We start from the raw sequence: 15,334 nt of genomic DNA on the forward strand, positions 1-15,334 counted from the left end.
GGGATGCCAAATTGCAGATACTTTCTTACACATAAATCCCTTCCTTTACATTTTCTTGTGGCCTGGTCCTTGCCTGGGCTTTGTCTTCTTGGAAAGAAAAGTACGATATCCTGAACTTCCTAGGAAATCTGAAATAAACCTATTGTTGTTTATGGCACTGGAATTTCTTTATAACTTAAACACTGTTGGTCAGATGAATATTTTAAATATATTTTGCTTAAATGACAGTTGTTAAACTTCCTGGTAATCAAGCCCTAGGAAAAGAAGGGGAGGCTCAATCAGCACTAATGTTCAGTAGCAGCCTAAAGGGATCTTTCAACATTTAAATGAGTGAAGGTATGTCAGGGTAGTATTGGGACAATAGAGTAATAATTCAGGCCCCTGGGATTCTCTGTTTCCTACCAAGTATACATATACACAGAAGTAATAAAGCAAAAAAATAAGTATTTGGATCTGAAGTGATTCTTTGCAGAAGTCCAAGTGATTTCCCTGTGACTTAGAAAAGAATGCCTCAGTTCTGAAATAAGTGAAATACAGAGCTGGAAAAATGTTTTAACCTTTAAGATCTTTTTCTGGTGAAAAAACTCAAGTGATGTTGCAAGTTTATGTTGACTTCGATAAATTGTACATTTGAGAGTGGGGCCCTCTCTTTCCCAAATAAAAATTCGAGAAATTTTATTTTTTTTTTCCCCCTGGAACTTTTATTACAAATATCTAAAAAATACAAAAAATACATTGCATTGGAATCCAGATTACTTGATTTTTGCTCCTTTTTCCATTAAACCAAGACTACTTTTGGTTTAAATAATATTTTTTTTTTTTTGATATTTATCTTCGGTCTGGCCGATGAACAGATCAATGGGTTTTATGGTCAGAAAGTTTGTACCATGCCAGATTTACGATGCCAGCTCATGCAAACCGTGGCAGGAGATTGCAACTTGTATTTTTGTGTGTTCCAAGATGTGTGATATGGCTGATGATACAGACAAACTGGTGTTCTTGAGAGAGTTTGAAGTATGGGAGGACTGTGATGAGGAGCTAATTCATTAGCTCTGTACAGTGGCTAAAAAGAGAAGATGAGTGAGCAGGCTTGTTTGACTATGTTTGCCTTTCCCTGCAGCAGAGGGGGAAAGGGACTCTTTGTCTAGTGAAATGACTCCTATTTTCCATTCTTCAGGTATTTATTTATTTATTTTTAAGATATAAACTCATTTATTGATTCTGTTTTGCCAGGTTAATTATTTAAATAAGCTAGAATAATTGGCACTCAGATGATAAGACCTACCATGCTCCTATCAGTCAGTGCTGTAGTAAAGGCCAAAAGATGCCCTCCCTGACCCAGAAGGAGATGCGAGCCAGGCAGGCAGGGTGTAAAAGCCCTTCTCACTTACGTCTCTGCATGTTGGCGAGGCACAGACCTTGGCTTTGTTTTCAGGAAGTAAAAGCTCTCTCTTTCTTCAGCAATTCCCAACAAGGATGGGCGTGTTACTTTGCACTCTGGCCCTCCTGCCTCTCTGGTGGTATGGCCATAAGGGAGGAGAAAGAGGGGAAAGGAGGAGCATGGGTAAATAAGGTAGTGGGTGACAAATTTATGTGGGGCCTAAACAGAGGTGAGAAAGTTTAAAATTATTATTAATTGTTATTATTTTCTAAAAATGCAAATCTCTACTCAAATGGGCACTGATACAGAAATCTGGAGTGACAAGGGTTGGGCAATCAATATCTTTCATCCAAGGCAGGGTCCTGCCAGCCCGTCGTCTACCAACAGCTAATGACTATGGGTACACGAAGCTGTGATATGGTGCGAAGGGGAGCCAGGCAGAGAACGGAGAGATGGATGGGCCACGCAGTGGGTCAGACAGAGGGGCTCAGCTCAAGCGTTTCATGCAGCATGTGGAAGGGGAATGTGAGATGTGGGAGGGCAGCAGATGGAGAAGGTTATTGGGGTGTATTTCCTTTAATGCATCAGGATCTATTGTGTCTGTGGCCTCTCTGCTGGCAGAGAGTTTTGTGGAGATTTCAGTGGTACGAGTGTTTCTGACTTCTCTTTTTCTCCTTGCAGCGCTAGTGATGGTCCTGAATAGCACGAGTGTCAGCTGGAGTGCCCGCATTCAGATTTTCCTTACCTTTTGCAAGCTTGTAGCAATTCTGATAATTATAGTCCCTGGAGTTATCCAGCTAATTAAAGGTATGAAATGAAAAGTAAATGCTTTTAAAGTGCTTTTATCTTTACCCTCCCCAGTCTTTCCCCACCTGCCTCCACCAAATAACGCTTATAGCAGCAAAATCTCTTAATTAGTCTGTGCTTGTTTAACTGAAGCTCTGTACTGTCATGTAATTGATTAGAAGTGGAACTACACTGGGATGAACTGGTATTTTCTTCAGCATGTCAATGAGTCTATTCGTATCAGACTCGTTTTTCAAATGAGCGACAGGATTGCTCTTCTCTGTAATTTGCCTTTGGCGTGAACTTTGTGAAAGGGGAAGGATGGGTTTTAATGACATATGGGAATACCCCCCCCTCGAAAGCATGTGCCTAGTCAGAGCAGAATGTGTCCCCTTCAAGTGAGCTAGTGCCAAGGCCTGCTCAGCATGTGGTGGTGAAGGGGGCTCAGAATTGGAGAATATATGAAAGAAAGAGTATCATGGATGCTGTTCTGCCACTCTGATGATGTGAATTGTGCAGATAAAGGTGCTGTACTGGCAAGAGAGACTGTAGCTTTCGTGTGCTTCCTGCCTGCAAGCACTGGATGCTCATGCTGCATGTGTGCTTTACTTCTTCCAAGTGTAAACCGAAGCATACAGCTAAAGGTAATAGTCTGGGGCTAACCCAAGCATAGGAAAGAAAAGCAGAAGTGTTTGAAGGGCCAGAATTACTCTTTAGACTCTATCAATGTCACTGCATAAGCAAGGATTGTGAAAACACACCTTTGCTCCCCCCAGCAGAATCCAGCCTGGACACGACTGAGTGGGCTTTCCTTGGCTCTCTGGAATCATTTGGGTAAAGCCATGCTGGCAGAGAAGCTCTTTTCACTGACATGCTCAGCTACCTGAGGAGGCTTTTCCATTACAGCCCTATCAGCCGCGGGTGTGAGATGGTGACAAGCCCCCGCTCACTCTCGTTACAATAACACTAGACAATAACCACACAAAGCACAAGGAGCCATTCAGCACAGAGGGTCAGAATGGGGAGCACGTTTTAATGAATCAGTGGCAGATTTTTATCTAACAAAAATTATCACAGTTGTTGGTTCTGTCCCTGGGGATGCTCTTTTATGATGTTTCACAAAGCCTCCCATCTGAGTCAACAGCACAGCATTAGGCTCTGCAGTGAGCTCAATTTCTCAGGGACAGGCAGCTCTCTGTGGTTAGCAATAACCTCTGAAATAAAAGTTTTCCTGTGTAGTGCTCTGCTGATTCACTATTTCTGTTTTCATGTTTTTCACTTCCTTTCTGGAAGTTGCAATGCCTCTTTCCTAAACTCCTTTCACTTACAAAATTTCTCTCTGTTCCTATCTGCCCCATTTTTCTTCGACCTTTGGAGTGGATCAGACCCAGGTTTGGGTGGGGTTTGGTGCCCCTAAGTACCTCAGATAGTGTCCCTGATGCCCCACGGGGACCTTCTTTTGGCCACAGCTCTGCTCTTACCTAAAAACCCTCTCTACTTCAGTGGGAATTTTGATTGAGGGCTCAGTAAAAACTGAGTAAATGGTAGAGGATTTGACTTATTGCTAATTCTAAGTCTGAATGAATTCTCCTTCTTCCTACTCCTTTTCTCTGGAGGGATTGTTGCTCCGCAGGAAATCTGAGATATTGTAGGGAGGTCTTACAAAACACAGAACACCTTGTAAATGGATAAGAGTGTAATGCAACTCTTAGATGTTTTCATTTATAGATATGTAATTCTTACTTAGATAGGTTATAAGTATTTAGTTTCCTAATGTGGTAGGGAGTTACTAATTTTTTCCATGGTAGAAATGTTTAAAACATTGGGTTTGTTTACCTTAAAAATGTTGCTTGTGAGTGAAATGCTAGTAATGTTCCTTCTGATTGAAATGTTAAACAAGTGAAATTTTCCACAGCAAAAAATGTGAAGCTCATTCTGCTCTTTCATACTGATGTAAGTCACTGCTGGAGATGGCAGTGCAGTGAGTGTCATCAAGCTCAGAATGCTTTGAAAAAACTGAATAGGTCAACTTCTGCTATTGCATGACTAGGGACGCCACAAAACCTTTTAGAGTTGCTGGCAGATTACGGCTGCAAGGGTGGGGTCAGAATTTAAGGTCAAGGGCAGAACTTGAGGTCAGTGAACTGTTGGGTGATTAAATGTTCCATGGTGTGATATATTTATTTGTTTTAAAGTAGTAGGTGACCAAAGAGCATATTTTTCAATATTGTTTTTGTTGATGTTGCAGGAGAAACACAGCACTTTAAAAATGCCTTTGCGGGGAATGATGCCAGTGTTATGGGATTACCGCTTGCTTTCTATTCAGGAATGTATGCCTATTCAGGCTGGTAAGTTGTTGAAACCTGTAAGTATTTGTTCTACAACCAAACAGTAATATGCTCTAACAAAGACCTTTATTTATATGAAGAAATGAGTGGCACGTTCTACATCTTTTACCAAACTACATCATGTAGTAAGAGTAGATCTCACCACTGTTCCATATGCTCAGTATTCTGCAAGCAGCTCTATGAAGGAAAGATTTTTCTTCTCCAGTGTACAATAGGTAATCATGCACTGAACACTTAAGAATCAGACTCTTATTTCTGTTCTTAAGACTAGAAATAAAGGCAACAAGAAAGGAATGTTATTAAATTTTCATTAGGGATTTGATAAAAGAATAAAAGTCACAATGAAGCTTTTAATTTTTGTTGAACAAGTCAGTAAATACATGAAAAAGAAATCTATGAACTGTTACAAAGTTGTATGGACCTCAGCCTTTGCTTTGTAAAAGCAGTATTTGAAGAATGAGAAGTGAACCATGATAATACCAGTATAGATGGCAAAACTAAGTAAAAATCTAGATTCTTATGCCCCTTGCTCTGGGAGAATTGACCTCACTTAACAAGAAGTGCAACTGGCTTCCATAGAAGTCAAGTGCTATTGACTGGGAGCAAAGGTATGAGAATCTTCCTTCAAGTATCCTGCTCAGAACTTTCTTTCAAGTTCTCCTCTCCCCCACCAAAGTACACAGCAGCCAGTTTGAAAGGTGCCACCAGTCTTCGAATCTGCCTTACAATTTATTCATGCTTAGTGAGGGCTCTACATCGCACCGTGCCAATGTGCTTTTGCAGCAGCAGTGTGGGTGGAAAAAAAAAGAATACAGTGCACAGAGTGGGCTTATTTTAAGATAACTTTGTCTGCAGGTCTTTCCTTTCCATAGCCTCATAGGCAGCCAAGTTCTTTGCCTCGCACAAAAGGCAAGGGATGAGAGATAAGGGTTTTATTTATTTAATTCAGAGGGACAATGGGCTGAGCATTTGAGTTCTCTGCCTGTCTGTAACTCCCCAGTTTCAGAAGCATTATAAACATGCACACTGAAGTACTGAAGAACTTTTATATTAAATGGTGGTGGTGGTGGTGGTAAACCCAAGAGAGTCCAGAGCCTTTATCTATGATAGATATATAAGAAAAGAGCCTGGCATTTTGAAGCCTCAAAGAAATTGAACTCATTATGCGGATAGTCTCTACCTTCTTCCCTCTCCCTCTCATATAACCACCTCTGTCTCTCATATCCATACATGTGATGGTCTCTTCCTTTTAAAGTATTAACCTAACTGTGTGTTTTTGTATAAAGGCAATTTTAGAAAGCTCTTTTAATATTATTCATCACTGAGGCAGAGCTTGTAGAATGCTACATCAAATATACTGGGGTTTTTGTTGCTTCTTTACCATTTCTTTCCATTTTCCAACTAACATTCCAAACCCCTACAATAAAAATAATCTCTGATTTTTCCTTTATACCTTTTGACTTTTTTTCCAAGGTCCTTATTTGCCACTGATAAAAGCAATTAGTAGGAAAAGACCTAATTTGGCTAGTAGTGGTTCTTCCCAGCTGCCTATTTGTCTTTGTCACCAGCTCAAATTGATTGCCTCAGAGCACGGAAGAGCTGACCATTAAGTGGAGTGTCAATACCCTCACACTATCAGTTTCAAGGGGCTAAATCAATCCAATAAGCTGAACGTGAAGGAGTGTTGCAAGTGTTGGTGTTGTGTCCCAGGATGCGGGCAGAATTTTATGCGTAGCCTATGAGATTATTAAGTTTTAACAATACAGCTTTAAAGAACAAAACAAAGGTAGTATCTTTTATATGTGTGGGTTCATCCTTCAAAGAGCAAGTGTAGACTGTTTGGTATATAAAAGGCTGGGTGAAAAGGGACAAGTAGACAATGGAATGCAAGGAAGCATGTTTTTGTATCAATAAAAGGACTGATGCAAGGTTGTCAAATTATTTTTGTCTAGAAGCAGGACTAAGACCAGAAAGAATGAGCTGAACATCTTGTCAGAAGCCATATCTCCTTTGAACTCTCCTAACCTCTTCTCTTGTGATCTGTGCACTACCAAGTTTAGAAACAAGTACTGAGGTTGTTGTATAAGACGGCAAATTGGCAAATCTATTTTTACACAATTTCATGCTCAGTCACAAAATCACAGTTTTTTAAAACCGTGAGCCAGTGCTAGCTTGTTCTGCTAACCCAGATTTGGTCTAAGCCTTGCAATGGAGAAAAGTTCCCAGACTTTCTGCCAGATCAGGTACCGTCTTTTTATTCACTGTAGCGCTGTTGGGTCAGATATAATCTGTTTTCCTGTATAAAAGCAGAAAGCCAGCATAAGCACTGTATTGACTGCTGTGTAATTAGCCAGGATGTGACTTTGTGCCCGTATCTGAGCCAGGCACATCTGTGCGATGCAGCAATGCACAGACCCAGTGCTAATAAATGCAGAACAGAGGGTTCAATGACCTTGAGGCTTATGGTCGCTTTGTATGCAGTGCTGTGCCTGGTGAGTAGTTCCTATGAATTCCCACACGTAGCTGTCTCTTGCACGCTGCTGGAATACAACCAGAGTGCAACCTATGCTGGAGGTTGTGCAAGAGCACACAGGATAAGCACCCTGGGTTTGTGGTTCTATATGACACACTAATGTCAAAATCCTGGATTTAGGAGGGTTTTCTGAGGCTTCATTTATTTTTATTGTTAAGAAGTCCTTGCCAAGTACCCTGATGAAAATTTTTGCCAATATAACCTGAAATTTTAAAAGGCTACAGCCACAAATGGAATATGAAGCTTGAGAGGGTGTGTGCATTTGTGTATAGGATTAAGGTAAACCATAATTTGCCTCGTATGCTGGGGAAAAAGATTTAATTCCACACCAACATCACATAGTTTTTGTCTTTTCTCTGCTTTACTGTCTTTTCTTGACCATTCCCTTCCTGAGTGTGGAGACGAGGGAATGTTAAATCTCACACTCTCCTTAATCCAAGCATGAGTGTGCAAAGTCTATTATAATTAACAGTAGAGTTTAACTAAAAGCATGTTCTTTATCTTTTGGGAAAGAAATACAGAATAAAAATCTAGCGAGGCCTTACAATACATTTTTATAACTCTTTTCTAGGTTTTACCTCAATTTTGTTACTGAAGAAGTGGAAAACCCTGAAAAGTATGTACCCAATGTTTTTCTTGACTTTTGAAAAATGGTTGCAAAATTTAAAATGCTATAAAAGTAGTGATCTTCAGAAATTCTGCATGCTGGTCAAGTTTCTTGCTTTCCAGCAGATCTGGTATCAATTTGAATTGCAACTGCTTGAAGATTTGCTATTTTTGGCCTGTTGTGACCTTGTTATGTATTCTGCCTTTATGTGCACAGAAAGCAGAAAACTAAGTAGATCTCCAGGGCTCTGGTTCTCCCCCTCAGGATACAAGTAACTACCAATGGCTCCTTTTAGTGGAAGTTACTGGTATCCTGTCAGGGAAATCTTGCCCAAGAAACTTATCTACCGCAATATTTGGCAGTTTTGCTATGTTTAAATATTAATCAAATACTTAGTTCTACTTGTTTTAGATGTCTCAGAGTTGCAGGATCTTGAATACACATAGCACAGCATCCGATCCAATTAAGCCAAACAGAGGATATTGGTGGGAGTCTGTTTTGAACTAGAGATGAATAACTCTTACAGTGCCTGTCTATAAAATAAGGAAAGAAAAGATGGCCGTTAGGGAGAGTTTGTTTTGGCAGGTCTATTTTGGTAGGTATGTTTTGGTACATGTAGCTAGTAATAATATTAACCTTTTCTAAAAATTAAAGAAAATATGCCTTGTCAAGTCAAATTGTGTTCTTTGAGGAAATTAACAATTTACTTGACTAAAAATGAATGGATAGATATAATTTCCTAAAGTTTTTAAAATATGATACCTGGATGCGTACTTACTGTTTAAAAAGACTCCCAGCACTGTAGACTCAGAGATTATGAAGCTACATATCTGAGACATGTCAAGAAAAAAACAAGCCCCAAACAGCCATCGATGGAGAGCATACAGAAGGTTTTTATTTGGTTTCTTCAAAGTCTGGACCAACACTGGTGCTGTTCAGTATTTTCTCCAGACACCTGAAAATAATTATAAAGAAACTGTTGATGAAGTATGAGGATGGCAGAAAGACTGGCAGATTTCCATTGTTTCAGTGCCTTGGAGAGATCTTGGGTGCTAATGGGCTCTTTATTGTGATCAAGATATGTATACCAATGAATGTATGACTTCAAGATGAAACCAGACAAATGCAGGTAGAAAATACAGCACTGATATTTAGCAAGGTGGTTGACTAATCATTAGCACAGATATCTGTCTACAATCAGGTTTTTCACTGGTAGCCTTAAGTTCAGACAGAACACCTTTTTAGAAGCTGTTCTTTAGTAAAATACAAGTCTTTTGGCTCAGTAGAGAGCAGTTGGCTAATGCTTCCCAGGCCTGGGACACACAGGAACTCAGACTAGACAGTCTAGTAGCAAATCTGGGTTTAACTACCAAGAGTCTGCGTACTCTATAAAGTCAGGGGAGGTAGACATTTGAATAAAACACACTTTTTTTTTTTTTTTACTTTTCAAAAATCTTTGTATGGCAGACTGACTTGAAAATAAATGTGAAACTAAATAAAGGAGTGTAGTGATTCTGGTTCAAGACTTCTACTGTTTCAGGAAATTCTGAGGATACGGGTTAGGAGCCGGAGCCTTGGTGATGTGATCAAAAGCATTTGCTAGAAGCAGTACAATTTGTAAATTATCTTGTGGTTACCATCAATACTGTGTGATGTTTTTAAACATGGACATGGCTACTACCCTTTGGGATTTTTCATACACTTATCTGTCTCTGCAGTCCTCTTAACTGTATCATGATTAACTGGAATTATTTATAATTTTCATTACAGCTTTTTTTGGTTTATGTTGACTTTTTTTCCCTGTGGTTTGAGTCAGATGAGCATATATTTTTGAACATGTTGCCCTCTGCTGCGTGGGACAGAAAGGCATAGTTCCTTTTTATTATTTTTTTTTCTTCTTTTTTGACTAAGCACCCATTGAAGCTTGTTGTATCACAGCTAAGAAAAGTTCTGTGGGTTAGATTTTGGAATTTCCATTATTGCAGCTGTGATGGGAGGGAGGGAGACGTTACCTTTTCTGCCCCAAACTTTGGAGAGCTTCTTTGTTCTCCAGGTTACCCTTGGAGAGCTGCTGAAGTTAATTGTGCTGCTAGTGGGGATGCAGGACCAGGGGACAAGCTACATAGCCTGGCTGGTTCAGTGTTTTCCAGGATGGCTCTGGAAAAAGCAGCTCAACTTTACATGTGCAATGTTGTTGCAAAGCTTTTAAAGCTTTTCTTCATCACCCTTCTTGGGGTTGCACTTTGAGAGGACAAGGGAAGATCCCCAGTGTTTACAGCAGGGTGCCTGGGATCACAATCTCCATGGAAAGGCACAAATTATACAGTAGAAGAGATTGGGACTTTAAACATTGCTAAATAAGTGGCAGGTGATGGCAGGGCAAGTGGATTGCTGCTGTCTGTGCTGATGGAGACCTCTGCACCAACTGTAAACTGGACTCAACCTGACACAAGCAAATAAACAAAACGGAATATTTTTTTTTTATCCAGTTGCCACCTGTGAATGGCTTTGTTGGACACATCCTGCTGAACAGGGGCCTGCTCCACCACCATTCCCAAAGATACAGGGCAAGGGAATAGTGTGGACTAATCCCAGGGGCAACTTTCTTGGCTCCCACCAAACTCAGTGCAGGCATTAGTTGAGCCACTAATTGTGTTGCTGTTGTAGGCGTTCATTAGAACTCAACTGCTTTTTTATTTTTAATTAAAATGCTGTCTTTCATTCTTGTTGTATGCCTTATGTTAAAGGTGTGGAGGTATTCTGTAGCTGTTTTTAAAGGGTAAGAGGGAAGTATAGGCTTGAACCAGCTAGAGTCTGTAAGAGCTCCGGGCGTGCAATTTGTAATGTTTGTCAATGGTTAAGGATGCAAATTACTTACAGTGACAGAGGTGAGCACAGTGATGCCTTCTGCAGTGCATGTGCCAAGGTAAATGTTTGCCTGAGAAGCCATCACAGTTGCGTATTTCCAGGTGTGCAGCAGTTTTTGAAGTAACTGACAGCTGGTGCTGAGATGAATGATCAGCACCGTCCCTGCGTTAACCAGCCTGCTGCGAGTCCGCAGTGAAGTGTACCGAAAGAGTTGTGGGGAGGACAGGACAGTTACAGCAAGGGGAGTACAGAAATGCTCTAGCAGAGAGAGGAGGTGCAGTGGAGCTGCCAAGGGCCCACGTTTGTGGAGACCTGCCTTTAAGCCCCTTTTTATATGGTGAGTCCTGGACTCCCTCTCTGCTCTTGTGGTATTGTGGAGGGTGAGAGAGAGATGGGTCAGGGCCCAAAAATATATCCTGAAATGCACAGGAAGCTGGAAGCGTCTGTTTTTAGACATTAAAGTTTTCCAGATAGGGATTGCTTTGTTTGCTGTGGGTGTGCAGCACCAGGAAAGCTTGCTGGAGTACAGCAAGTGCCATGGGAAATGTCGGGGAGGCAGGGGAAGGGGGGATGCTCGTGACCTTGCCCAGCTGAAAGCTGCCTTTGTGCTCTAGTGGAGTGGCTGTTTGTACCAGCAGAAAGGGCTCCTGAAGGCTGTGGGAGTCTGTGTAGGTGCAGCAGTCTGCTCAGGCGCAATAAATTGCAGATTTAGGTCTATAAATAGGATAAATACTATGGGCCTGAGGCACCGAGATACCTAGGTGATATTGAAACACTAGATAGAGAGAGCTGACACAGAGGCAGTGGAAATGAGCCAAGCGGAGAGGGAAGCGCCCTTTAAATTATAGAAGGGAGAATAGAAAAGGAAAAAAAAAAAATCTGAAAGTGAATGCCATTACTTTTTGAACAGATTTTTGGAAGTGGTGCTGAATTCTCGCTTTGGAAATGTTCCAGTCCCTTCTTTTGTATAAGAAAAAGGACATTATTATAACCCCGATTATCATAAGATGTAAAAGTAGCTGTTTCTGTCTCCTGCTAAACCCCCTTTTGATGTCTCATTTGTAAGCCTGGACTCATTTCTTTATTCCTCTTTGTTGAAGTGCTTCCCTCATGCAGCATTAGTAGGACCCGAAGCAACATGAAGTTGATGTTTGTTTTACAAGAATCTCCGGTTGCAGTGTCCAGCTGCTTTAATGTACTTTTTTTTTTTTTTTTTTTTTTTTTTTTTTTTTTTAAGAGCCTGAAATAGTTTTATTATCAAGAATATGTGTAACAACATTGAAGTGTAATAACAAATCTCTTTTACTTCTGGTACTTTTTCACTGCTTTGCATGTGTGTGCCGCATCAATAGTGATTGCTCTTTGAAATGAAATATCTGAATAATCCTTGAAGCAGAGCTTCACCAAAATAACCTCATGCAGCCACGTCACATGCAGCTTTGATCTTTTTTATTTTCTTACATTATAAGGATCAGCCCTACTCAAACTGAGGTCGTATTGTATTGTCTAAATAATAAGTGAATGGAGGAACAGCCGGGTCTCTGAGAGAGAATTTGTCACCTGAAAATTGACAGGAGCCGTGTTGCCTGGAGCAGTAAATTTAGAGGACTGGAAATCAAGCATGTTGAACTTTCAAACTCATTTCTTATACATAGTCTTTGAGCTCATCTGTATTCTTGAGCATCCACTCTGTACTCTCAAGAAACAGACCAAGTTTTTTGAATCAAGACCCTAAAAGCAACTCATGCCCAAACAGTGCTTCCCTCCTCTCCTCCCAGGCAGAGCAGAGTCCAAGATCAGCACTCTAGTTTGTCAGGAATTTTGACGGACTCCAGATGAGAAAATAACACAGGAGTGTTTTTACATTGCAGCAGTGTCTTCAGAGCCTCATCATAGTCAGGGCCAGATAGTGTCAGATGCTGGCCAAAAAGAATCCTGCTTTTCAAAATTATGTTCTGCGTCTTCAGTATGAGCAGATGATGAGCCCGAAGGCTGCAGGTTATAAAGATTAGGCTCTTTTTGGAAGAGAAAGAAATTATTATTTCACTTTAAGGGAAGGGAAGCTAAGACTTGAATTCCTTAATGACTTCAAGGAAGTCTGTAATCAAGTGAGCAACTAGAGGTATTGATTCACAGTCCCCCTTTAATTCAAAATCATATTATTTATTTGTCTGTATAAGTTTTTGTTAGTGTTGTTGAATTTAGAAAATATTTTCCTTTAGTGATTTTCAATTTCAGTTGTATAAAATGATAAATAGGAGATTTTTAAAGGACATGAATTCTGAAAATATTTTACAGCAAAAGTTAGATTCCTTTGCAGTTGCAGTTAAGTATTGCTGCTATTTGATATAATCCTTACTTCTCCCCCCCATTTCTGCCTCTGTTTCTTCGTGCATTTTTATTTTATAATTTAATGTCAAGCTCTGAAGAGGAATATTAATATTAATATTGATTATCTTAGGCACCAGAAAAGGAATAAAGTCAGAAGTTTATCTCTCTGCAGCTATGCTGTCTATAATTTCAAACATACCTCACCACTGCTCTTTATTCAGGAAAGACACATGATGTAGTTGAAGCACTGAACTGGGACTCAGGAGAACTGGCTCAGGCACAAACTTGTTGTGAAATTGGAGGGTGGGTTACTTCATATTTTCTTCTTCTGTTTCCCTCCTATTCTCTCCTCCCCACCTTTTGTCTATCCACTTCATGGAGTGGGAGGTATCACCTCCTGCCTTCATTTTTGGAGTATTTACGTCCTTTCAAGGTCAGGGGTAAGCCACGGGCTATGTAGAACCAGAAAAAGTTATTGTGGATTTAAGTATCTACACTGCTACTCTTTGAACTGAAGGCTTTAGCAGATTTATTAAACCATCGGTGTGGCTTCTGTAGGCTCCGGTCCTATAAAATCTCATATGGCATCAGTGGAACAAGAAAGTGTGTGTAGGTCCCTACATGAGTTAACTAGCACCCGGTAGTGTTCCCCACAGGGATGTGGTCTTATTGCTAGATAAACTTTGGACAAGCCTTTCTTGCAAAGTATCTGGGTATAAACACAGTTCCTTCCTTTTAAGTCTGGTACTGGATGCAGAATAGCTTTGATACCTGAAGTTTGAAATCTTTCTTATCCACTTATCCATAAATGATACATTTGACTTCAGTTCGGTTTTATCACGTCAGGCTCAGTGCCAAATATTCAGTGCAGAAGTTATAGGAATATACTGAGATATTTTATCTGAAGATAATAAAGAGACAAATACTAATCTGTCAAATATTTTGCAAAGTCCATTTGCTCATGTGAGTTCATGATTACCTTAAAGGGAAAGCCAGGTCTGTACATGAGCATTTGCATTTTTACTTTGATATATTATTTGTGTCTTGGGTTATTTTTCTATTTGAATACTTATTTTCCATCATAGCATTAGGATGTTCTAATTACCCTTCCCTCAGCTATCTTTGTGTCACTTCAATAGAAATCTTATTCTTTCTAATTTTTACTGTATCTAACAGCATAACAGGCTATCTAAATTCCCTCAGTTATCTGCTAAGCAACTCTGAAGATGAGGTGTCCAAATACTGGTGAATCCAACAACACCTTCCACGGTTTAATTGCACTCTGTATGAGGGATAAAATGATAGATTCACAATCATGTCTTCAGAACTATAAAATCCATTAATGGAGAGCTGAATCTGCCAAATAAAGAAAACAAATTAATTTACTAAATCAAATATACTTAAACAAATCTAAGCATGGATTTTGCTCTTTCTAAATTCTATGAAAAAGCATTTAATTAAGAATGTGATACAGTAGTATTTGTGTGTGTTGGAGAGGGAGAAATAGACAATTACCAGCTCATTGGGGAGCTGGCTCACCAGCATGAAACTGTTCTTGATAAAATTAATTTTACTTTTTCTCTCTCACTAACCTTGCTAACTACTTACTTTGTACAGGCATCACATTGTCAACTCATTCATTATAGTTTTTTATAAAAGACTGACAATTCTGAAACTAAGATGCCTTGGATGCATGTTTTTTGATGGGTTCAGATTTCTAAAATCTCAGTATAGGAACTAATATTTTGCACTTCATTAATTATTATTATGTTTTTAATTAAAGAATGCTACTTCTCTTGCTGCAAGCTGGAAATTCTCTTATGAGGGTATATCCAAATGTTATGAGTTGCTTTGCTCTTATTTATAGTCTTTTTTTCATTAAAACTCCTAGCTTGGGAGACTTTCTATAGTTCGGTACCCAGGAGTTTCCCAAACTGTGTCACTTGAAAGACCATGGGTACAACATCAGGCTAAGAGTTGCTCGACAAAATATTATGTAGGAGGTAATGTAGGCATTAGCTGTGACATGATATGCTTCATAAATACAGCTTGTTTGTAGGAAGGAGTAACTATTACTTAATTTTGCACCTCATCTCAGCTAATTTTTGGTGATAGTTTGAGGCAGCTTGGATTCAAAACCAATTACAAAGCCAGAGGGGAGAAGTATTGAAAATGCTCTTTGGCCAGCTATGATCTCAACTTAGACATAGCAGTACTGCAGTCAGGTTTTCTGGCAATGCCTCCTAATTCCTAATTTGGATGCTGGTAAATCAATAAGGAATCAGAAGCTTTTATAAAAAGCACCAGACTTCCTTCAGGACATACTGGGTTTGCTGCTGCACTGTCCTGCATGTCAATGAGTGGAACTTTTAGTGTCTCAAGTAAGAGGATCTTGAAGGAAAAGTCCATGCTGGAGCAGCAGATGCTGTGGTAGGTCCAGCTGATTTCTAGCTCCAGCTTTTCTTTCTTTCTTCCCTCTC

General features: G+C 39.8%; 1 protein-coding gene across 6 annotated transcripts in view; it reads left to right on the forward strand.

Moving 5' to 3' along the window:
• The window catches only part of SLC7A11 (solute carrier family 7 member 11), a 98,661-nt gene that overhangs the window by 51,948 nt on the left and 31,379 nt on the right, over positions 1-15,334 (forward strand). For all 6 annotated transcript variants that reach the window (XM_026848105.1, XM_026848107.1, XM_026848104.1 and 3 more), the window contains 3 exons: positions 2,063-2,188; positions 4,416-4,515; positions 7,620-7,664. In XM_026848105.1, the coding sequence (XP_026703906.1) occupies positions 2,063-2,188; positions 4,416-4,515; positions 7,620-7,664 (271 nt within the window). The remainder of the gene's footprint in view (positions 1-2,062; positions 2,189-4,415; positions 4,516-7,619; positions 7,665-15,334) is intronic.

This window comes from Athene cunicularia (assembly GCF_003259725.1).
Source record: "Athene cunicularia isolate RWA chromosome 4 unlocalized genomic scaffold, athCun1 chr4_part2, whole genome shotgun sequence".
Taxonomy (NCBI): Eukaryota; Metazoa; Chordata; class Aves; order Strigiformes; family Strigidae; genus Athene; species Athene cunicularia.